Source organism: Sinocyclocheilus grahami, unplaced genomic scaffold, assembly GCF_001515645.1.
Source record: "Sinocyclocheilus grahami isolate Dianchi unplaced genomic scaffold, SAMN03320097.WGS_v1.1 scaffold188.1, whole genome shotgun sequence".
NCBI lineage: Eukaryota > Metazoa > Chordata > Actinopteri > Cypriniformes > Cyprinidae > Sinocyclocheilus > Sinocyclocheilus grahami.
Window position 1 is genome coordinate 1,270,827 of NW_015505367.1, and position 25,706 is coordinate 1,296,532.

A 25,706-nucleotide genomic window follows, 5' to 3' on the forward strand; every position below is an offset into this window, starting at 1 on the left:
TAATATTATATGTTATATTAATAGAGAAAGGGTGATGGGGGGGGGGGGGGGGGGGGGGGGAGTTTTGGCTTCTCTCCTGAGGCCACAAGAGGATGTATTGAATAAAATATTATGCACGTTTCTTCAAAGCATAATAAAATAACACTACTATGTTTGAAAAAAGTACATCATGTTTAAAATAATGTTTATAAACCTTATATAATTAAATTTGCTTAAACAATTAGAAACAAAACAGAATCATTAAATGTATGTATAGTTTAATACAAAGGACCGAAAGCAATCACAAAGAGTACTTTCTTCATTTAAAAACTTTTGATGCAATGGGATGGGGAAAAACCACCATAAAGTCTTGAGTCACGTTTTTAAAAAGTTGAACTCACATTAATTTTACATGGCTTTCTAAACATGCGGCTCTCTTGTGCCAGACGCGAGTGCAATGGTGATAGACGTCCCTCTAGAAAATGTGATAAATATGCGTTCTGTGTGAACGGCTTGGTTTCGGTTTTGACGTAAACAACATCATCTCCACATTGATGTTCTTTTTTCCCCGCAATATTTTGAATGAACAACGTAGCAGCGCCACATCTAGTGGATTCAACTGGATAGGCTAACAAAAGCCTTAAATGCAATAACACTTATGTCGTCATCGCATCTCGTGCGCCGCTAATAAGGCTGCCTGATGCACACCTAAAATTCGAATGCAACGTTTTTGCATTCGAATGGGGATTTTTATTTTAAATTAGACGAATTTTCGAAATTCAAATTTTTTTTGACAGCCCTAATAAGTATACTCATTTATGACAATATATATAATACAGCAAATGCTTGATTGCTTATACAGTTGCAAAATGTAAACTTTATCATTGCCCAAATATATTATACTAAAATTAGCGTGATACCGCAATCCCATAAAAGTGCCAATGAGAGTGGAAAGTTCTGCGGGTGATCTACTGACAATGCACAATAATCAGGGGCAACCTACTAAAAACACAGCCGCAAAATGGGTTAATACATGCTTTTTGGGGCATTATGTAATGGCACAAAAACAGACTAGCACCTGGCCCAATGTGTATTGTGAAAAGTCATACTTCTAGACTTTGAATATAGTGCATGAGTAGTATGAACACTTTCTGTGATATTTTGATTCCTTTTTGAAGTTTAAAAAAATCGTCTCAATTATTGTAAGTGCATATAGAAAAGAGCAACCAGCACAATCTTCAGAATTTACCTTCTGTTTTCCATAAAACAAAGAAAGTCATACAGTTTTGGAATGACATGGGGGGTCAATAAATTATAACAGAACTTTCATCTTTAGGTGAATATATACCTATATACCTATGAAAACAGGCCATGCAAGGACTCGTGATCTAAAAACTGCCTTCAAGATCCCTTTCCATAGCACTCCACTTTTAGGATTATCTCATATTCAATAAAATATATTTTTAGGCCATTGCAATTTTTTCATCCCAATTTAAATATGCATGATCATGTTCTTGAACTCATACTGATGCAAAACCATAGTGGATATGAAACCATTTCAGAAATGTTTTTTTTAGAAACTATCAACAATCACAGAGTTTCACAATTTAATTCATAAACACTGAATTAGTTTTATATTGCATGTAATATTTAATTCAGAAGGTGTCAGTCAATGATAACATGCCATCGTGAACTCTTCGAAGTGCAATTCAGAATGGCAATTCAGATTGTTAAACGGCAAATTGCTCTATTCGCATGAGGCTTGATTTGAAAGTCATAGACTGAGCTTTTGAGTGCAGATGTTTGTCACAACTGACCATGTTCCCTGCCAATCATTTCTGATTCACATCTAAGATATTTAATTATGCCTAATGAGAAGCTTTCCTGCAGTCATCAATAATAAACGAGCAACTGGGGGGGAAAAAATAACATCAATATAAACTCTCCCTTGAGGCACTGCAGTAAACTTGAATATCAACATTTTGCACTCTCAAAAATAACACTACATTATTAATTTATCCCAGTTGCTTTGGAGCCAACATTATGCACATTTTCTTTTATAACAGAACTAACGTGAATATAAACACAGACGCATATGCTGATCAAATTAGATTGAAAAGCACAGTAATGTCAATCATTTCTATTATATTTATGCACCATTTAATTCCCCATTTTCCAGAAACCGTTCCGTCGCTATACTTATCAATAATCATAGCACTTTATCACATACTTCCACATATGCTGTGTCCCCACTTCACTGTTTATCTAAGCAGCTTTGAAGATGAGGGAGAGGTTGTGTTTGATCAAAGCGAGGATGGGACAGAGTCCCTTATTAGCATAATATTCATGCAGATCAGAGTAAATGCTCCATAATAGGGCCTGTCGTTGAAACAAATTGCAGGCGTAGCTCTCAGCAATGCCAACCAGAGTGCCACAAATTCTAATCGGATTTGGCCGCAGTGGAATAATCGGAGTAGGGGAATTACGCTGTGATGAATTCCTAATATTTCCCCGGAAATCTGGAGAGCCCCTCCAGGGTCAACTACATTTTGAGGTGAGACACAAACAATTTGCCTGAGATGTATTACATTCCACCCAGACAAGTGAGGAAATTGGCCACCGCACAGAGTCAGTCAGTCCTAATAGGAATTCTCATTTCAACAACATCACAATGGCAAATTGTTTGGCTATGACTTTTAGCGTCATTATTGAAGTTTCAATACACCCAAGGCACAGGGCATGTCAAAATACAATTGTGAGACTTGTGCATTGCTGCTTATAGTATCATGCAAAACTGAATAAAGGGATAACATAGGCTAGGCTCAAAGTATTTCACTAGAGCTGCTGTTATATTCCGGGTTGTAGCTAGACATAGTAGCTGACCTCAGTCTTGTGTTCATGGTCATAATATAGTATTATGTTTACACTTTTTTTGAGGACCAAACCCTGTAAATTTAATTGAAATGTTATCATCCTGTCATAATTCCTGATAATTTACTCACCCCCATGTTATCCAAGATGTTCATGTCTTTCTTTCTTCAGTTGAAAAGAAATTCAGATTTTTGAGGAAAACATTCCAGTATTTTTCTCCATATAGTGGACTTCAACAGGGACCAAGGGGTTGAAGGTCTAAATTGCAGTTTCAGTGCAGCTTCAAAGGGCTTTACACAATCCCAGCTGAGGAAATGGGTCTTATCTAGCGAAACCATCTGTCATTTAAAAAAAAAATACAAGTTTGTATACTTTTCAACTACAAATGCCTTGCACTAGCTCTGCGATGTGTGTCCAGGACTTCACGCATTACGTAATCACATTGGAAAGGTCAAGTTTTTTCCTAGTGGAAGAAATCTTTTAGGTTTCAAAAGATTTAAACACACGAACGGACCATTTTAAACAATAAACTTACACAAAGATGTACAGAGTTCTGGCATTAAAGTCTAGATGGCGCAGTCCAATAGGTCTAACTCAATCTAACCTAACGACATCATTATCACATGGCACAGCTGATTGGTTCTCTCCTGTATTGGTAGACAATGAGCTCACTGCTCAACATTCAAATATATGAGTAGTGCTTGCTGTAGCAGTTTCCTGCGGGCTTCAGAAACCCTCCACCTTCCCCATCTCCACCTGTATAGATCTGCAACGAGGTGATTCATGTATGCTATATGGGGTTATTTCATGTATGTTATATTTGCAACAGCAGTATTTCTTACATGCTCAAAGCAGCATGTTGTGGATGTATTGGCAGTAGCAAGTCTAGGTACATGCTCTGCCGCAGCAGCAGCGTAGCATATCTATTCCACGAAGACCAAATACATTAATATTGTCATGTACTTTACCATGCCAATCCCTCCGAGAGTTGTCATGACAGAAATATAAATATGTGTAATTCAACATACAACTTTTGAATGGTCCTCCTTCTCCATACTTGTAAACACTGGGTCGGTACTTCCGCCTACGTCACGCATGACCTTTCCAAGTCATGGATGCAGAGCTAGTGCAAGACAAGCATTTGTGGTTAAAAGTCCCAATTCAAGTCCACCATATGGAGAAAAATCCTGGAATGTTTTCCTCAAAAACCCTCATTTCTTTTCAACTGAAGAAAGAAAGACATGAACATCTTGGATGACATGGGGGTGAGTAAATTATCACAACATAATTTAGCATTGAATTTATGCTTTAAGTCAGTCAGAGTAAAATGACATTGTGCATATTTATAAATTTGCTAATTTAGTTGCTATGGCACAAAAGATTGAAAGATCATTTTACCCCCACTGGTGGGGTAAGATAACCTCCCTACCTGGGCCAAGAAGAATTTTTACAGAATGTATAAATGACTATATGAAGAGTTTGTTTGCAAAAACAGATAACTCAATTTTTTTAATTTTCAAAAAAATCATGTTTTTCATTGTTATCATGTTTTTATTGTGTTTTATCGTGTTAGTTAGCTGTATTTGTTGTTGTTGTTATTTTTACTTAATCAAAATAACCCAACATTTTGCATTTCGATTGTATAGTGAGTTATAATTATAATCAATGAAAATTATTAGTATAATTAATTCAAAACAAGTCTTCCTGTTTATGTACTCCACGTCTCCTCGTTCCTCGCTCCGCGCTCCCTCGCAGTGGCGAACATGACAGAATACCGGACCAAAACAGAATCAGTAAGCGGTGCCCCTTCTCCCGTGTTTTGGTTTCATTTTGAACAATCTTTTGTTTTCCCATTCTTTCCCCCGCGACCATGGAAGTCGCCGCTAAGTCAAGTCTGCCGGCCGTTCATCAGTCAAGCCTGCCGGCCGCCACGACGTCGTGACCACTGGATGCCCTATTCACCCGTAACAAAAAGAGGTGGATGAGGAGAAAATAATGGCTCACGGCCCTCTTCCTTGCCCGAGAGCACCCCCAGAGCTTGCTCCAGTGTCGGCTCCAGCCCCTGAGTTCACTCCAGTATCAGCTCTATCCCCTGACCAGAGTCGAGAGATTTAGCCCAGAGAGGGTCCCAGTGCCCGAGTTTGTCCAGAGAAGGCTCCAGTCCCCGAGTCTAGCCCAGAGAGGGCCCCAGTCCCTGAGTTTAGCCCAGTGAGGGCCCCTGTCCCCGAGTTTAGCCCAGTGAGGGCTCCTGTGCCCGAGTTTGGCCCAGTGAGGGATCCAGTCCCCGAATTTAACCCAAGGAGGGCTCCAGTCCCCTTGTCCAGCCCAAAGAGGGCTCCAGTCCCCACGTCAAGTCCAGGGACAGTTCCCGAGTTAGGCCTACGGAGGGCCTCTAAAGTCTATATTCTCCCCAAGGATTTTTTGCAGGGGTAGTAGGGGTCCATCTGTGGAGGCCGGGCCGAGTGCCGAGGCCATGCTCCTCGAGCTCCCTGCTCCGTCATGGCCATGGCCTCCTAGTCTGCCTGCTCCGCCATGGCTTCCTAGTCTTCCTGCTCCGCAATGGCACCCTGGACTGCCTGATCCACCCTGGAGGTATTCCCCGTGTCCCAGTCCTGCACCAGCCTCCAGGGCACCCCCGCCCCCCCGGTGGAATTGTTACGGCGTGGGACGCGCCTTCCGGGAGGGGGAAGTTATGTCAGGGTTATGGACCTGTTTTGTGTTTCCTTTTTCCCTTATTTGGTCCTTCCTGTTCCCATTATGTTCCCTGATTAGTTCATCATTTGTTTCAAGCTGTGTTTTGTTAATTATCTTAATTTGCTCCAGTATTTAAAGTGTAGTCTGCCCTGTCTTCCTTTATCCGGTATTGTATATGTAAACCTCTCCTGCTACGTGTGTTTTCCTGGTTCCCTTGTGTTGGATAATTAAAGTCTTCTTGTTGATGTACTCCGCGTCTCCTCGTTTCTCACTCCGCGCTCCCTCACAGTAACGAACGTGACACTTACACCAAGGGTCTATTTTTTTATTTTTATATATAAACTATAATTTTTACTCCACATATCTAAAACACTGATGTGTTTTAGATACAAAAATGTAATGTTCAAAATAACAGCGTTATTTTTCCCTTGCTGTTATGTTTAATTCTCTGTTTTAGTTATTCACTGTCTGTTTTAGTGCGTTGTTAAGGAAAGAGCACATTCACAACGTGCCTACACATACAAACTACTAGCACATAGTTGAAATTTGATGCATTTGTGTAATTTTGTGCAGAAGCAAAATAAAATATTGTGTTTCTTATAGGGCCTATATCTGATTATTCTCATATGTGAAGCATGCATTTGGGTGAGCACTGATCAGTTTACTTTGTTCATTCAGTGTTCAGCTTCAGCTCAAGCAGCTCAAAGTGGGTCAACATTATTGACTTTGATTGGATTGTTTGAAACACAGAAAATAATTTTTCAATGCTTTTGCATTTATTTGCAAAACTTTTTGTGTTCCCTAAAAAACTTGCATTTGGTCACAAATCTACTGCAAAATGGGTAATGGTAATAATATGAAGAGGAAGTAAAAACACACAACTTCATTGAAATATGATTTTTCGTCTTTTCATGTTTTAATTTGACAATTATTTTTTTTTAACCACCGTTTCCTCTTACAGGCTCCCTAATTCATTATCATTGATGGAAAAAAAATTCTTCAGCAATTTTGTTATCGAGACTCCAACTTTTAAATTTGTTCCTTTTCATTCGGCTAATTTATTTCCTCTTCTCACATCTTCACTTGTGTTGTGTTTACTTCTCCTCTTGATACGGGTCACATCACAGTTGTCCCTCAACAAAGCTGTTAGGGCAGATGTCAAGAGCCAGGCAGGTTTTCCAGTAACTAAGGTTGGTTGACATACAAAAGCGAGCGAACCTTCAGCTACATCTGTGAAGTTCAGGAAGAAGGACAGCTACGGCGTTCTCTCACCTTCCTTTTTGATGAGATGGCTGTCAGATGTCTCTGTGCCTCCACTAGAGTTTACATTTGGAGTCCAAGTCTGCTTCACACTACAAAGACATCTAAGACTCTCTAATCCTCAAGGCCAGAAGGTGAAAAAAGTTTCCAGGGGTCAAACAGCATGAGTAAAACCATGACTCTCACAGATACTGGTAAAGTTTACTTGCTGGACATGCTCAAAATTCTTCTAAGATCTCTTATAAATATTTAATTTCTACTTGCTTCAGGTATGAGTTTAATGTACACATATGCAGTGATGGAATATTACTGTGATTACTGTAAAATATATATATCATTCAGTTTTAGTCAATTTTCAGTCCTCGTTTAAATTGCATGACCAATGTCTCATTAAATGATCAATATTCTGAATTCAGAATATGTAATATATTTAATTCAAATAAATTAAAATATGAACTCTTAAAACTTAAAAAGAAAACGTTTCAAAATTCTAAACAATAAAGTTTGATGAATGGCATTAATAAACTAATTTAATTAATAAACAAAAAAAGGCAAGCATTTTTCAACAAATGTAGTTATGTAGTTAATTACACGTTTCCCAGAAATTATTTTAATTTATTTGGTGTAGGCAGTTAAATTGCACACTTTTGCAGGTAAAAAGCGTCTGAGCACTGGCTGCCATTTAAAGTTAGCCAAGTCATTTTTTGCAAACAACATATAAATTAGTATTTTATAATAGATGTTTTACCATGACATTTTTACGTCACAGCTCACAATACACATTAGGGAGGGGTCATGTGATCTTCCAATGAGGTGACCAGCTTCATGTAAAATAAAACAGCTTTTATTATAATATATATTTATAATTTTAAAAAAAAGTACTAATAATTTCTTCTTTGGGCCAAACTTTTTAACGAGGTAAAAAATTCCAACTTTAACTTACATATTATGATCTCATCTTTGAACAATTAGCTTTGCCAGATATGACTTCACATTACAGCCTTCATAGCCTTGGCCATTTGCAATGCCAACAATATAAAATATATAACAATATAAAATAAGGTTGACAATTGATAGTAAACAGCAGGACTGTGATAAGCCTGTGATACAAATCAACTTGAAAATAACTCTTTAATTTAGTCTCATTTGCAGAGGCCATTGAGTAATAAAAATACAAGATAACATGCATTCTATTCAGCAGTAAAATGATGGTGTTCAAGCACAATAACAATAATGGAGAAATTGCCACACAGTAGTTTCTTATTTGTTTTCCCACACTGGAATTATTTTTATGAGACATAGAGCATAATAAAAAGGAAAGCACAAACATAAAACTATAAACTATTAGATCAAGTGGAGCTTACATAGTCAAATTTCCTATATCACATCCTGATTGGGACTATAACAGAGTTTTACAATAATTTAAATATGTAATTTCATTAAATATAGCAATTGCAAAGGATGTATTTTTAATTGTGGGTGGTCTCACAAATACTGTGCATTGAGGTAAAGGGAACTCAACCATAGAGAAAACAGAAAATGGGAGAGGCTTCTGAAGGAAAACACATTCCAGGAGAAACCAAGGTCAGGATGAAACATAACAAGAGGAACTGACATGAAAGTCTGCTTTCTACTTCCTCTGAAGACAAGCAATATATTTCAGACGTTGCTATGTTTAATAGTAATGGGGCATGGGAGTATAGACGCCTCTGTGTGAGGGCTAACGTTTAGACTGCATTGCATCATAAGATTTCATAACGTAAGCCACACACGTTTTCTGTTAAAACGTTAAAAAAGCAGGGTATATTATTCTTATTCAAAACCATTTCTCAGATTTATTTGAATAGTGAAAAGAAGCCCCTTTGTGGCCAAAATTCATGAATATGTGTTATGAACTACACCTCACAGACAATGCCGCTCAGTATAATGCCCTGAGCCATAGGAAGGAGGAGAGTGGAGTTAAATGAGTCACCGAGTGGTGCCACTCTTAGATAATGGCCAAAGCACACTGTGGGAGAGCGAGAAGAAAAAAGGCCAATAAAGAATTATTAAATGGATTTTCATCTTTCTGCCAGCTCAAACGCTTGCCGTGCCAGGCGTTCTCCCAGCGGCACCCACCGAATGATATTCAATGGTCCCTCCAATTTCAATATGACAATGCCAACGGCAAAAGCATCACGTCCCTCGCTGCTGCTCCGCAGATACACTGAACTTCGTGACATCGGCTTGATGATCCAGTTTCGACTGGTTTTTAATTAACCCGAGGGTCAGATCTCAAAGCACACCACTTTAGGGAATTTTACTATCTGGATGAAGGACGGTTAGATACATCCACAGATTAGAGATATGGAGGAGATTTAATTGACTACCCTTTATGATACTCCAGAGAGGTGATGAATACGTGCAATTCCGTAATGCTGAAATTGGAAAGTAGCCTATTTGTATTAATGCCAAAGCATACACTGCATAATAATACCGAATGCTCTATTGAAAAAATCGTCGAACTGAATGACGATATTGAATGGGTCCATCAAAGTCAATGCCGACGAAAGCACTTACTGTAGCTCCATTTGACATTAAATAGACCATCATGAAAGCTGAAATTAGAGGTTTTGTTCCACTGTTTTCCCGCAGTTATTAATCATTTACGCGCAATGTCACGAAAAGTAGAAAGTCAATTGGAATGGATGTATTTCTGTAACACGTCTGTCTCAGGTTCACAGCAGGAGGCAGCCACGTATCCTCACCGCCGCGGTTCTCCAAAGAGCAAAAGTCCTCCCTCGAACGCGTTGCAGAAAAACAAATACTGCCTTGATATCATACCGAACACAAACCCTCCAGAGAGGTGTAGCATATCCTGAATGCTCAATGATCTCATTAACCGCTGCCCATCTCACAGGGAGGCGGAGGTCAGAAGTGCACAACTCGGTTGTAACCTTTTGTCTCCTGGCAAAATCAATGACTGCAAATTATATTTAGAGTAGATATGGAAAGTGAGACCACTCATCTCGAGTGGCAGCTAAGATAATCATCCACAATCGCCCAAGTGTCTCTGAAGCTTTCTCCGCTTTAACTAGGAAATTAGGATGAATAACTACACATGCACTAAAAAAAAGAAACAAGTTTCACTCACAAATTGCTAGTAAATTTCACAAACAATGAGTTAAACATGAAATTCAGGAACAGTATCTCCGTGTAAAATGTACTCCAGTAATCTTTGTTTTAGTTACAGCTTTGAAAAGTCACTGCATGCATCTTCCAGTAAAATAAAATTCATGGAAAGCATCCTTGTTTTGACATAGACTTCACAACTCATGATTTCCTCTTGCATTTAATGCTCTCTAAACACTCTGAAACAACAGTGACTCTGTCAAAATCTCTTTCCCAGCAGACATCAGAGGAACTTTGAAGAGGTGCTGTTAGTGTCGATAGACTTTCCACTTCTTTTATTCTTTCCCTTTTTTCAATGTTAAAGCCCAACCACTGAGAGGCTTTCATTCTGCTTTTGTCTCACAGATGTGACCCACGCTTCTATTCAGTATCTCCGCAGGGGCACACTCAAATGAGCTCTGTTTTTAATGGCATAATGAAGCTCTCTTCTGCAGCATCATGGGAGGCCAACGTTAAAGGTTGGAGTTTGTAATGGATATGCCACAAAGAGGCTCCGAACGCATCGCAAAAGAAATTAATATTACGTTTCGGATAAGACGTCAAACATTGCGGCTGGTTCTTTGTTCGTGCCACCAACATAGCAACAGTAGCCTGGGCTGACATTTCCCGTTTGTTATGATGTTTTGTTCTTCATCCTGCTAGGTGCAAGTGCAATCTGCATGCCAACAGCTGTGTTTTTGACAAAGGGAAGCTGGGGTGCGAGTGCGAGCACAATACTACGGGGCCGGATTGCGCACGCTGCAAGAGACACTACCAGGGCCGAGCCTGGAGCATGGGCTCCTATCTGCCCATCCCCAAGGGTACTGCCAATATCTGTGAGTACATCCTGCCATCTCCTTCTCGACATGACTCATGGGAAAGCATAGTGCTCCATCAAGCACCGAAACGTGACCTTTTCAGTCGTGTTCAAAATGACATTTTACTTTGAGAGCAACAAAAAAAGGACCGACAATAAACCTGTAGGCAGCACATATTACAGAAACTCAGGTTTTCCTACAGCTCCAAAAAATGTATAACTAGTGGCAAATGGCAGGTTTCTGAAATCAGTGTTATTTTAGTATTACTGATATACTATTATATGTTTTGTGAATATTTTGAATTAGAGTTGTACTTTTATATCTTGTGTTTAAGTTTTTAGTAAATTTGTTCTTTTTAGTAGTTTTTTTATAAATATTTAGTTTTAGTTGTTTTAGTACTTCAAGAAATGTTGCCTTGATAACAAGCTAAAATAGTTGTAATAATTATTTTAAAAAGGTGGGTTTTAGTTTGACTTAGTTCTCAGTTCCTCTTCATGAACTCGAGCTGCATCGGAGAACGCTTCGGGAACGCCTTCTGTGACCATGCTCTGAATCACATGTGAAATCAGTCCATTTCACAGGTTGTTGAGACCATCCTCCAATCCAGAGCTCCCTCCATGAGGAAACTGTACGCCTTGAAGTGGAAACTTTTCACTTCCTGATGTAGAGACCACCAGCTCGACCCAGCTAACTACCCAGTCGGTACAATACTGGATTTCCTGCAGGCCCGTTTCTCTACAGGGTTAACCCACTCCACCCTGAAGGTCTACGTGGCGGCCATTGCGGCCTACCATGCCCCTCTCTTGGTGGCCAGTCAGTGTGAAGACACCCTCTGGTTACACGTTTCCACCGCGGTGTGCTGAGGCTGAGGCCTCTTGTATGATCTCGCGTCCCCACGTGGGACATGGCAGTGGTGCTAGAAGCTCTCTGTAAGCCTCCGTTCGAGCCAATTGAGGAGATTTCTGATCGCCACCTCACAATAAAGACTACCTTTCTTCTGGCGATATCTTCTCTTAAGAGAGTTGGGGATTTGCAGGCCCTATCCTTCCTATCTTTACTTTGTGCCCGGTCTGGTCAAAGCGTTTCTGTAACCTTGAGTGGGGTATGTCCCTAAAGTCCCCTCGTCTGCACCGCAGCCTATCGTACTCCAGGCCTTCAGTCCTCCTCCCTTCAGGGAGCCAGACCAGCAGAAGCTTAATTGTATGTGTCCAGTGTGAGCACTGGACGCATGCGTCCACAGAGCTGCCCTGTGGAGGAGGACGGACGAGCTGCTTGTTTGCAATGGTCCCCATAAGAGAGGTCTTCCAGCAACGAAACAGACCCTCAGTCGGTGGATAGTGGATGCCATCTCCATCTCTTATGAGTCCTCTGATCTCCCCTCGCCACTAGGGGTCAAGGCTCACTCCACTCGAAGTGTGGCGGCCTCAAACGCTTTTTTAGCATGTGTTTCTATGCAGGACATCTGCAATGCTGCGGGTTGGTCCACGCCCATTACCTCCGTCAGGTTCTACGGTCTAGATATGCAAGTCACTCCTGGCTCTTCTGTTCTCTCGCCCTGGCTGTACAGGCTTCCACAGGCAGAGATTTGAAAGTCTGGTGGCGTGGGCATTCTCGTTCCCGAAGCGTACTCCGACGCAGCTCGAGTTCCTGAAGAGGAACATCTCAGGTTACATATGTAACCATGGTTCCTCGAGGGAACGAGATGCTGCGTCTCTGTGCCATACTTCCAGCATCCCTGCCAGCGCTTGCTTTATTCCTGAAGCTGGCGGCGGCTCCGCCGCACGTGCTTTTATAGCTTCCTGGTTATGACGTCACCCGCCTGTGATGTCTCGCTCAGCTATTGGACTGATTTCACATGTGATTCAGACCGTGTTCACAGAAGGCATTCCCGAAGCATTCTCCGACGCATCGTCTCGTTCCCTCGAGCAACCATGGTTACATACGTGACCTGAGACGTTTTACTTTTAGCTAACTAATAATCCTGCTGGAAATTAGGAGGTAGCCTACAGATAATAACAAACATTTAATTAAGTAAACATGCACATTAAAGACATGTTCAAACATTAATGCGTCATTCTCTGAAACTTACAGTTCAGTTAAATGGTGTTTTTTAAATTTCAGTTAATCAGAGAATCCTAAATAAATCACTGTTTCCACAAAAATATTAAGCAGCACAACTGTTTTTTATATTGTTAATAAAAGATAGCTTTCAGCTTTGTCATCACATAAATAAATTAAATTTTAAAGTATATTTATTTTCATCTTAGTAATTGTTATTTTAGTAATGTAACACTTTACATTATTTCAATAATATAGTAACTTTAAATTGTGATAAAGTGATACTGTGATAATTGTGTTAGTAAGTAGTAATGATACTGTAAATGCAGTTTTGTTAAGCGTTAGACTTACTTAAAAAATGTCTATAATATATTTGTTTTTCTGCATGTCTGTCAATTATTTCCTCACCTGCACTGCCACTCTTGCCTCCTCAGACACCCCTGAAATAAACTCTAAAATCTTCTGTTATTACCTTGTTTGTGCTTCTCCCAACCTGTGAAAGCCAGAAGTCATCCTCTTCTTTAGCTTCATCTTGGCATTGAGTAGTGGCACATCTGTCAAGTTCTCAACCCAAGGCAGGGGGCTCATTGCCCTAATAAATCTAATGAAGTCAGTAACTGTAGCTCAGGGACAGCGAGAGGCTCGGCCCTGTCCAGATGGTGAGAGGAGAACTCTCTGGCCCCCTCAGTGCAGGTCCACTCAAAACTTAGTCACTGCCATCAAGCACAAGCCATATACTTATGCAGTCCCAAGCAAAGGACGTTTTACCAGATGCTGCATCGCAAGGAGGAATGCGGCAGCGACATTTCGGTTTATGAATGTTCTTTTCTGCATTCTCAACACTGCAGTGATGCATGCGTGATCTTTTATGGCAATATTAGATTCAGTGCACCTGAAGTGCTTTTGTGTGAGTGTGTAGGCGGTTGTGTATGAGTATACATGCTTTTGAAAGCCTTTAATATCGCTCTAGCCTTTTTCCCCCCCCCCCATTATGAAGGCCCTCATAATGCAGGGGCAAAGCTCAGACTGACAACCAGTTATTAAAAACCCAATACCAGGACACATCTGTGCCCAACAGAGGAAACCAAGGACCACCTATATCAAAAGCAATATTAGCACCTGTTTTGGCAAGAAATCCACAATGCAACAGGCTTGCATATGAAATCAAAATAACATTATGCCCCTGCAGGTTTGGTGAAATCAATAGTCCTCGATTGTTGCATCGTTTCCCTTCTCGCAAATGAGCACGATCGCAGTGACATGCCACTTCTCCTACGCTGCTCGTATTACATGTGAGGTTATGAAACATATGGCTCTCACATAAAGATAAATTTGCTGAAAGTGCAGAATTTAATCGAGCTGTAATAGCTTTCATCTGTCATCAAGTCTTCTGCTGTGATCACAAGGGCAATTTATCTCTATGTTAAGATTCATGGTATGCAGGACACTGCTCATGCAGATATATGGCTGACCTCCCGTCTAATAATTCAGCAGGAAATGAAATCCATGTCTTTGACTGTTGGGATGGGCTTAGAGAGTCAGGAGGGAACATTCTGAGAGAGAGTGAAAGTGTCCTGCTGTGCCTTTACACCAGCACCGTACTGCCAGACACAGTAGAGGAGATTTCTCTATGTATAAAACAAGGCTGGAAAGGGACAAGTTTTTGGTTACACTGGGTTTGAGTTAACTAATGGGTTATGGTTCATTTTTTGACGCAACAAAATGCTAATCATCTTGGTGGAGGATTGAGAATGTGTCCAATTTATTTCCTAAGTTTAAATTGGATTTTTTACATTGCATTTAAAATTTATGAAGGGGACTATATATATATATATATATACACACAGTATATTCAGAGAAATTTCTCAGTGTATTTTTGTCAGTGTTACATGTAACGGAATTACGTAATTTAATTACAAAATAAATGTAACTGTAAAATGTGTAATTAAATTAGTTACTTATGAAAATGTTAGTGATTACAAAGGGGATTAGATCTTAATATTTTCACACACACACAAACAAACATACACAGATTTATTTGATTTCATTCCCAAATTGCATTGACTTCTCTAAAATATGAGACACCAATGTTTCAGGAGTTTAGGACACAAAATAGGACACTTGCTTATTCGATAACTGTTTTATTTCATATTTGGGTTTATGTATATGCTTTATTTTTTAAGTTGAAATGTTTTTTCTAACTCAACTGTTTTTGTTAGATGCCAGTGTTTCCTGTCATAGCTATGCAAAGAATTGATTTCAAAAACAGTATCATAACTGCTAAACTATATCTTATGATTTTCAGTCTATATTTAACCTCGGAACTGTCTCAAAGTAAGAAGAGGTGCTAAAGACTGATTTTGTGGTGACTGTGCTTTAAAATGTAATTTTTTATAATCTTAATTCAAGTGTCTGAGAGTATTCAGTGTTGAGTCCCAAGGTTAACCCTGCCTGGTTTAAATGTTTTTAAATGATTAACAGTTGAAAACATTCATTAGAAATTTAGAAAGGTAATCAAAAAGTAATCCTATTTAATTAGTTACATTACTTTAATAAGTAATTAAAATAGTTACACTACTAATTACATTTTAAATAGGGTAACTTGTAATCTGTAACCTATTTATTTCCAAAGTAACCTTCCCAACACTGATTTTTGTGATCATATACATAACTTGCATGTTATTTTCATTAACATTAATAACAATTACAATTAATGTTATTATTGTTAATGAAAATAACATACAGATATGTTATGTGTATGATCCTGTTTATGGGTAATTTCACTAAAAATGTAAATATATAATATATAATAATAATTCTATAATATAGAGATATTAAATATAGATTCCTATTTGTATATACATATTTGTACATATTTATGTATATATACACAAATTTAACTATATATCCAGACTTACATATTCAGATTTAGTTCTGTATATTCATAATTTTCATTTATATATTCTGACTTGTGACTATATACTGTATATATTATTTCCTGTTTGGTCGTTTATAATATATACAGATGGTGGATGGTATATGCTTTATTTACATTCCAGTGGGACTTACTTTTCTGTGAGGACATAAGATATGCAGGGGGAGAAAAAAAAATCAAACGAGGTTCTGGACAGTCTCTATAACTTTCTGATTATAATGAGCAGTTGCAAATTCCACATCATAACAAGCGATGACAGAACTGAATAGTTTCAAGATAAATTCAAACCACATGAAACTTAAGAAGTTCTCTCTTTCATTAGTCAAGTAAACTTAACTACATTAAGTTTCTTTGTATTGCAGTTCTGTAATTTTCTCTTCCTGTCATTCCAATTCAAATTCCAATTCAACATCTAGCGGGATGTGACAAATTCAGTTGAAATTCCAGCTCATGAACTGAAAAGATGCCAATTTAATTTCATGAAATTCATGAATTTATGCTCTGTGTACTACAGTATATAGTTTTGTGGAATTGATCGTATTCGTTTATGCACAAATGTCACATTAGCATTGCATACAGATGCATTCTTCATATAAACAGCAAAAATGCATGAAATTCTTATAATGTGTATGTGGCAGCCTTAACCAGGCAGAACCATAAGATCTTGATCTTATGTTTGCAGAAGAGGATTTTCAATTCTGTGCGCTTGTTGTGTCCCATGTGGAAAGAACAGGTGCTTGAGAAGCGAAGAATTATGTGTGTTCGGTACTTTTGTGATAAATAAGATGTGTTTTGGTTTAATCAATGCACACTGAGCTCATCTACCAGCTGTCCACTTCTGCCTGTTTTCCAGACTTGTCATTCATAGCTCAGGTGAGCAGAATTCCCAATTAGCTTTGAGTCGCTAACGCTGTAATGAGGTCTATGATGTGCCGTAAGAGTTGAACGCGAGAATACAACCACGTCTGAGTCTGAACTCTTTTGGGGCTAAACATAATGTGGCGATAAAATATCTGTCAGTCGCTGTTGCTAGGTTAAGCATTTTACTAAAAAACCTGGAAACTATAATACAAAATATCACAGAGTGTAAAGCACCTCAGTGGTCTGTGGTTCTGAAGGAATTGCATGCTGAGATATTCAGTGCCGTTATTCTTTGAACAGTGTCCTATAGACTGACTGGAGAGCAGCACGTAGGTGCAATAGATTGAAATGTCAGGCCTGTCACAATAATAATATAAAAAATAAACTGATGGATAGAAAAGTTCAATCATTTATTAAAATGTATGCTAACTAACAGCACTGCTGATTAATGAATAATAAATAACATAAAACACTCTGGCAGGCCGCATGTACTCTAGCAGTTAAAAGAAAGAGCTACACAATTCATTTTGTAGACAAATGCAAACTGTGCGAATGCATTTAATCACAAAATTAACATTTGTATTTATTCTAAATGTTGGAGTGGGTAGTAGAAGAAAAACAGTCAACGAGTAGGCCTAAATACACACCTGGAAACTCCCAGGTTTAAAAAAATCCCACATACTGCCATTTGTGTTGTTTCATAATGTGATGAAACATTCATTATAGTTTACATTTAGTCTAAATGTAATGTTTTGCCATGTATACCATAATTTACGACTGTCCTTGATTTTCAGCCCTGTTTAATTAAAAATATATTTTGTATAAATTCATACATATAGATAGGAACTACTAGCCCAAAAGGTCAAGAAAAAAAAAACACTCATTGTTGATCCCTGCCAATGCAAATGTGCTTTTTGAAACAAACAACAGTTTTCAACCCAGTTTTGTAATTGCCAGTGATGATACTGTGGCACACAGAACTGCTCATTACAATCAGAGAGTGGCCAGAATCATATGAGCTGGTTTGATTATGTTTTTCCTCCATATCTGATGTCCTCACTGAAAACATGAAGCTGTGAAGCAAGGTTATCACATATGTATCTGACTTTTTAAAAAGCTTCTGTAAATGTAGTTTAATTCATGCTAGTTCTTTCTTTTTTACCCCAGGTATCCTGAATAATCTTGGCACCTCTGGTGAGTTTTTCACTCATGGTATAATGAACATCATTTGTATTGTATTTATATAGATATGAATATTTAATATGTAAAACAGAATTCTTTCAAATATTTAAACATACTAATTCAAGGTCTGGTGATAAAAGTGACTGAAACCCAGTAGAATAACACTGGATTAATGAATAATACTAAACAAGCCAAGAAATATTTTGATTAAAATTAATATTTTTCATTTCATCAAGTTCGACCGAATGCTTCTTCTCTTGGAGCAGCAAACCGAAATCAAGGTAAGACTTTCAGAAATCATCTCATTAATGCCTGTAAAACATCCAACCACAGACATTTTTTTTTCCAGCTTGAGGATCCAAACCCTCATACTAACAAAGCACCTTTGTTTGTCTACTTTGATCTCCTCTACGATTTCAGTCCAGCCTCAAATCTCAAAAGACTGTCCAAGAAACAGTTTTGAGTGACTCATTGTCTGCGGTTAGTTTGTTGTTAGGGTGTTGATGACAACGATATGTTTAGAATTAGAAAACAATAACATGAAAAAAATTTTAACGTTGTCATATTCAAAAACCCATCATGGCTATGAACTGTGATTTGATAGTTTCTAATGCTAGTCAGAGGCTGCTAAAATGTATTTTGTCACTAGCATATATGTAGATGGTCTCAAAGCTTAGCAATGAACTAAAATAAATTTTGATTTCATGGGGTTTTTAAGAGAAGAGGATTGAAAAAACTGAAGGCTTCTAATTTTCAGCTCTCCTGCTGATTGTGAGTGATAGAGAGTGGTCTCTTTTCTGTCAGGACCAGAAGCAGAACAAAACAGAGGATTGTGAGAATCTGTCTGGTTGTTTAACACCTTACATCTTCTAGATCCAAACCTTCGTTTAGTAAGCAGCCAGCGGACAGTAGTGTTTAATGATGACCTCCCTGATATCAGGCTCTTCTAATAACCTCTCAGATGTAATTAGTTTCAAGTATCTGTTTTCTTGTGCCTGGCCTCTTCATGGAAAAGAAGAGTGAATGTGAGGAAAAAAGATAGGTTTATGTACACAGATTTCAAAGACTTGATTGAGAATAATATCTCAAGCAGACGAATACAGTGGAGAAACCATCACTCAGACCATAAAAAAAGAGATACACAGGGTAGAAAAGAGTGCTGCAAAATATGTGCACTGGACACTGACATTTGTTAATGAGTTAGAGTGTAGTAAATGCTGATAATCAATAGAAAAAATACAGTGTATAATATATGGGAACTTACAGTAAAATAGCTTGTAGATGATGAGCAGAAGGCACCATATCCTGTTATCTTTATTTTATTCTAAAATAGTGGTTTTCAAATGGTGGGTAACAGCCTGAAAATGTCTTACAGGTCTGTTCTGTTCTGCAAGGGGGGGAAAGAACAATGCTAAATAAAATTCAACTAACTGTAGAAATGTGCCTTGTTCAGATAGCTAGATAAATAGATGTATACAGTATATACTATTTTGTCAAAAATAAAACAAAAACTACAATCAATAATAATTTACAGTATGTTAAGTGGATAGTTACGTTGAGATTAGTTAAAGATTACATTTAACAGTGAAAATAAAAAAATGATCCCTAACTAGAAAAGAAAATTGTTTACTTTTGAACAATGGACAATTTCGGTACTGCATTGGTGACTTAATGTCCAAATTTTAAAAACAACTGGGCCTTGAAACCAAACCGGCTGAGAACCACTGATCTACTGTAGGCAATACAATGCAGGACCAATGAGTTAGTTGTACTACAGTAACACTTAAGCTACTTAAAACTATTAACTAAAATGGAAACTGGATTAAGTAATAGCAAATGTAAGGCAGGGATAGTTCCATATTAGGTAATCAGTAATTACTGAATTAAACTCATATACAAACTAGTAAATATCTATGATCAATTTTTAAATATTACCAATTATGCAACAGTTATACAACAAGAGTGCAATATTCTAGTGATATCAGAATTCAGAACCGTTTCACCATTTGTATCATGTATAAAAACCGCTTGCAGTATTTCTCACAGCGAGTGTCATGGCAGATGCCCAAATCCATTATAATTTTACAAATAATACGGTCACAGAATGTAGTTTCAACAGTGTAGTTTTTAGGCAAGAATTTACTTGTATAGACTTCAAATATGTGGTTTGTTAATAAAGATAATGTCTATTGAAAATTTGCTTCGATGTTTTTGGAGCTCCATGTGAGCTCCAGGGTGTCAGCGGGCGTTCAGTGCTCATAAACCCACCGAGAGCAGCCTTACCTCAGCCAGTTCTTCTGCAATTTTCAGCTGGTTCTGATGTCTCTATAGTGGTTAAACATGAGATATAATTCATTTTGGGTCAATTTAATGGGCAGTCTTTGGTCTCATTAATTTATTATTTGTTCCAGAGCATACAGTTTTGGCTGAGGGCAAAAGCCCATCACATTATATTTTGTGTAACTTCAATGCTGTATACCAGAGCGCTGCCTTTGGACTGTTTACTGAATTGAATTGATGTTTTTGAATTAGTAATGGAGGCTTGGGAAGTAGTTCTGCACAAAAGAGGGTTTTTAAAGACACTCCGTTATTGTTTCCTATGTATTTGCACAGTCATGCCATAAAACTGTTGTATAAACACAATATCACACTCATAGTCATGCAATATGGCTGTATATCAGCACGCTGTGATTACCTACAGCACTTGTGTGATATTGCTCATTTAATTATTAACCACAACATTAACATATCTGATATGTGACCAAAACTTTGAACATGGTCATGGAATGCACCACTAATTATCCAAGTGTTACCTAGTTACTCCGCAGTAACATCTAGTGAACTGGACCATATACTGTCAAATTTTTCACTTTAAAATAATGCTCCAGATCATTAGTAGTTCCTGCTGATTAACTACGTAACACTGGAGTAATTAATGGTGCGTTCTATGACCATGTTCACAGTAAAACAGAAAATTGTTCACATCTAAGACTTGTTAATATTGTGTTTACTTTAATCTCATTTAGACATTACTGATTACCTAATTAAGAACTATCTCAGTACTTGCTATAATTAGTTATTCCTGTTTCCATATTAGTTAATAGGACAGTAGTAACTGAAGTGTTACTGTAGTACTGAATTACTTCCTGCATAGTTACCGATTTATGACTCACTTCTAATCTAAAGCATTATCACTAAACTGAAAAAAGATCTTTAGTCTCATCCATAATAGTACACCACTCTGAGATTGTTCATCTCAAAAAGGAGCACTAAAACCTCTTCTCTGACTTGTCAGGGAACGAATAGATCTGTCGCATTCATGCGTCACTATTGCTCAACTCAGGAGCTGCCTGTTCTGTTAGCGTGTGAAAAAGTCACCATAAGCGGCGAAGGTGCGATACAGCACATATGTCTCCCAGGGAGAGACAAACCTCGGCCAGGGTTCACACCTCTCGTTTTTTCTTAGGTCAGAAGGTAAAGCACAACACAAGTGCAAATGCAATCTACACCACTGTACACCACATGTGACGGATGACCTTGCACGTCTTTGACGATGAAAATGAAGACCGGGACAGACGTGAGTGTCTGTGTGTTCAATGCTCCCTCGGTGCATATGTACATATTTGAATTAAGATGCAGTCAAAGAAGCAGCAGCAGCGGGTCTGTCTTCTGGGTACACTTGAACCACACCCTTCGCTCGAATCTAATCTTGGGTACAGATGCTCATGGAAAGACAATAGCTCTGTAGGGTCCTCTGGAGGCCTGTCAGCATTTGGATAATCCCATACACAGTGAACAAAGTAAACTCCAAGCCTGGAGATTTAAAGTTTAAATCCCAGCAAAATCTTTCCAGAGTTGTCGCTCAAAACGGACACTGAGCTTATCTGAGCACCAGTTAAACCATGCCAGATGGGCTTTTCGTGGGAAGATATGATTTAAAAAAGTGATATTTCAGTGTTAAAACTGCCCTCAGCACTTAAAATGTTTAAAAGTGTCTCTTTTGAAGTGATGCATTTCTGTTTGTTTGTATAATAGTAGAATTTCAGTAATAGTGCAGAAAAACTGTCTATATTTAAACTATGGAAAAACAGAGAGAAAATAATAAAACGAGTCAAATCTCTGCTAAATAAAGTTTTATTTAGCAATCTTTTTGTGGCCATGCTATATTGTGCACACTTGTGTTGGGCCTAATAGCATCTTTTAACTGTGATTACATTAGTGATTTATGGTCTCGCTGACTGGGGGTGTTTGGTGTTTCCCGAAACCAAAGTTATCCAACTACGTATGATCGAAAGTTCTGTCGTTATCAACATATTGCAGTTTAACGATTTAGTGTTTCCATAGTTCCAATGAACATGCATCAACAGCCTCAAAAACTTGTGTGACTTGAAATGCAGCTCTAGATCTGTGGTTAGAAACATTTTTTCTTGTTAGTTCAACATGTGGGCCTAAATAGCTCATGCTCGTGAACAAAATAAGCAAGCTAACATGTAGTACAATCTATATTTTTTCATTTTATATATGTACAAAACTCTACATCTTTTATTAGTTTGTCAAGAGAACGAAGAGTGTGCATGTGCATAAGTGGTTTAATACCGTGGGAAGCTCAGGAGTATGACGTGAGAGAGAACTTGCAACTGGATAAAACAACAGGAAATAAAGCAAAACAGTGGAGAGCAAATAGCGAAGTATTCCTCAGATGCCATGTTGATTTACAACAATAATCTGACGAATTCAATCTTGAACTGATTAAGTTATTACTCCACTGCCTGCTTGATGTAATTAACAACAGTTGTTGATTATTGAAGCAACATGGCTCGAACAACAACTGTGAAGAGTTACTGCAGTTTAGACAAACAGCCATGACTTGCTAGTTCATTTCTCCAATAATGCAATGTTATTAATGTTAGTTAAGCAGCAAGTTACATCTTATGTATTGGAAACACACCTCTGGTTAGACTGATTTTAGAGGGTCAGCGAAAAAACTAAACCAGTTAAACTCTGGGTTGACCTTCTGGGAGACCATCGTAAACCAGCTAAGACCTAGTTGGCTGGTTTAAATGAGGTTTTAGTAGGACTATTGCTCATTGCTAAATTTTATTTAGTTTTGTTCTGTCCCTGCTTCTCAGAGGACCAAGATGAAATCCATCTGAATGAAGAAAGCAGAATGTAATTACACCCAGTTTCTGAGCAAATAGTCCTGTCTCTCCTGCCAAAGCAAATATTTTCCTCAATAATGGAAGCTAGTACAATGCAATAGCAATCATCTTTTTTCCACTAAAGAGCTTGTTTACAGGTCAAGGGGAGGGAGATTAGAGCAAATCAGACTGGATTGGCACCATGACTTACATTTCATTGCACACCACTTCCCTGTTTGTCTTAAATTTGAACTTGAAATTTGAAGGGTTGGAAAAGCCTTATTTTTCATTTTGCAATAATTAGATTATGGATCCAACATCAGAAGTGTCAAAGCATTGTTGAACGGTTCATTTAACAATGGGTGTTGATTGAGTTTGCTGTAACCTTCAAAAAAAAAAAAAGGGGCAACACTTTAGTATAAGGACCAATTCTCACTTTTAACAAGTTGCTTGTTAACATGCCTATTATTAGCATATTGGCTGTTTATTAGTACTTAAATAAACACATATTCTGCAAGACCATATTCTACATCCCTAATCCTACCCAATACCTAAATTTAACAACCACCTTACTAACTATTAATAAGCAGCAAATTAGGAATTCATTGAGGTAAAGTCGTAGTTAATGGTTTGTTAATAGCGAGAATTGGACCTTAAAATAAAGTGTGACCGAAAAAAATGAATTATGAAGTAGTAAAATTCAGATTAATTAGCCACCAATTTGCCAAAATGTATAATACTCAGGAATTGCCATGAGATTGTGTTGGCAGCATTTGGACTTTCTGTGGTAGCTTCATGCCAGATATTTGATAAAAGTCAGCAGTGGTGTCTTTGATTTGGTCACACACACTGAAAAATGTGTCACACAAAGATATATTTCCTGCCCCAAATCCCACCTCTCACTCTATGATTAATCATATCACTTCTGCAATATTACAGTGGGACTAACATCCCCCGTGGTGTCCTTAAAAGACACCGCTGAGCCTCTTGCCAGCGCCCATCATAAACAATCACACACACCGCAACCTGATGATCATCTTGATGGATGCACTTTTTTTCCTGGAAAGTGTTTCCTGGCGGGGGGAGGGAAGCGATGCATGTTCACCTATCTTTTTCTCTGCTCCCCACAGCTCGAGTGTGTGACAACGTGCTCCTGCGCTGTCAGAACGGTGGCGTGTGTCACCACCACCAGCGCTGCCAGTGTCTGGCCGGTTTCGGAGGCATACTGTGTGAGAAGGCCCAGTGCCAGGGTGACTCTTGTGAGGATCTGCAATCCAGCCAGCCATCCCTCTGCCCCCCGCCCGCGGCCCAGACTCTCCCGCTGGCTCTTCTATCTCTCATCCCCTCCCTACTGGCCACCCGGGGCCTTACATCACTCTGAGGGGAACGCTTTCACCCCAAAGACATTCTCTACGGGGGCTCCAATCATGAGTTCCTGTTAGAGGACACATGACGACTGAAAATAAATGCTGGTGGGATAAAAAAAATGAAACATCTTTTTAGGAAACCGTAAAGTTTTCTACTCAGTTCTACGTCAATTAAAGATTGCCAGAGATGATGGATAAACTGAAAAACTGCAAGAGGAAATTTACAACAAAAAAAACAACATAAAAAAAAAGCTGACACTAATGACCATCTTTGTTGAAAGAGCGCAGAAACACTGCAATACAATTTTTTTGGAGACAAATCATCAATGTGAAGATGAATCAAGATGTACTCGTAGACTGCCACCTGAATTTATGCACACACCAACACGACTGGTTGTCAAACTTCTCACACTTTACCTTTTCCTGACCCGCCCTCTTCTTCTTGTAACTCTGTGAAGTCATGTAAAAGATCCATGATGTATGTCACACATGAATTGATCCAGATTATCATTCAGAGCTGGTGTAAGATCAAATATACAGTAACATGAGAGACAACTGTTGACATTTTGTACTGGGATGTTTTCATGGCAATGAGAATTAGAACAAGAAGAAAGACCCAGATCAGCAACGTGACTTTTTGCATCGCTGCAACAACCTGTAGAATTTGGGTTGATCCTTTATTGCCCTGATGAAGTTGAATATTCCTGTTCAGTTGCTAATCGTTTTTGCTTAAAACATACGTTTACATTCTCACCGACCGAACTGTATGAAAGGTTTCACCAAATGGCTTTGGTGAGAAATCCTTTGTTGCTTGAAGCCAACTATGTTTGTGAATTAAAGATGAAAAAATAACTTTATTGTCATTTCGTGAAAGCGAATAGTCAAAGATAACAGGTGATTTCTGTTCATGTGTTCTCAGAAGTTCAGGCTTGTTTTCAAAGCTCTTAGCAACCATACAAATTGCAGGTGTATTGACTTTAGTGGTTAGCACTCTCCCAAACATTACAATTGTTAAGAATGGTGTAAAAAGGCTAGAAACGTTCTTTAAACTCAAAATCGAAAACTGATATAGATGAAAGACATGTTCAGCTTTATTATGTCAGTGTTCTGAAAAAGGAATTTAAACATGATGGACATCATAGACAGATTCGGTTTAGACTTAGCAATTAGCTAACATACAATAAAGACTGATATACCTGTAAGGTAAGGTCATTATCCAGCCAGTCATAATCACAGAATAAACCACATCAGAGTGATCAGATATTATGACCACTTGACAGTAATCATTATCCTGCTTATTAGATGGTAACTTACCAAACTGACATACTGCAACTATACTATTGCAATGTTTGTACTTTTTATATATAGCCTGATAATAATATACACTGCTGTT

General features: G+C 38.3%; 1 protein-coding gene across 2 annotated transcripts in view; it reads left to right on the plus strand.

The window, feature by feature from the left end:
* The window catches only part of LOC107594670 (netrin-G1-like), a 101,056-nt gene extending 75,900 nt beyond the window's left edge, over window positions 1-25,156 (plus strand). For both annotated transcript variants that reach the window (XM_016284807.1, XM_016284806.1), the window contains 4 exons: window positions 10,618-10,790; window positions 17,794-17,820; window positions 18,045-18,089; window positions 24,077-25,156. In XM_016284807.1, the coding sequence (XP_016140293.1) occupies window positions 10,618-10,790; window positions 17,794-17,820; window positions 18,045-18,089; window positions 24,077-24,327 (496 nt within the window). In that variant the 3' untranslated portion in view covers window positions 24,328-25,156. The remainder of the gene's footprint in view (window positions 1-10,617; window positions 10,791-17,793; window positions 17,821-18,044; window positions 18,090-24,076) is intronic.
* The last annotated feature ends 550 nt before the right edge of the window (window positions 25,157-25,706 follow it).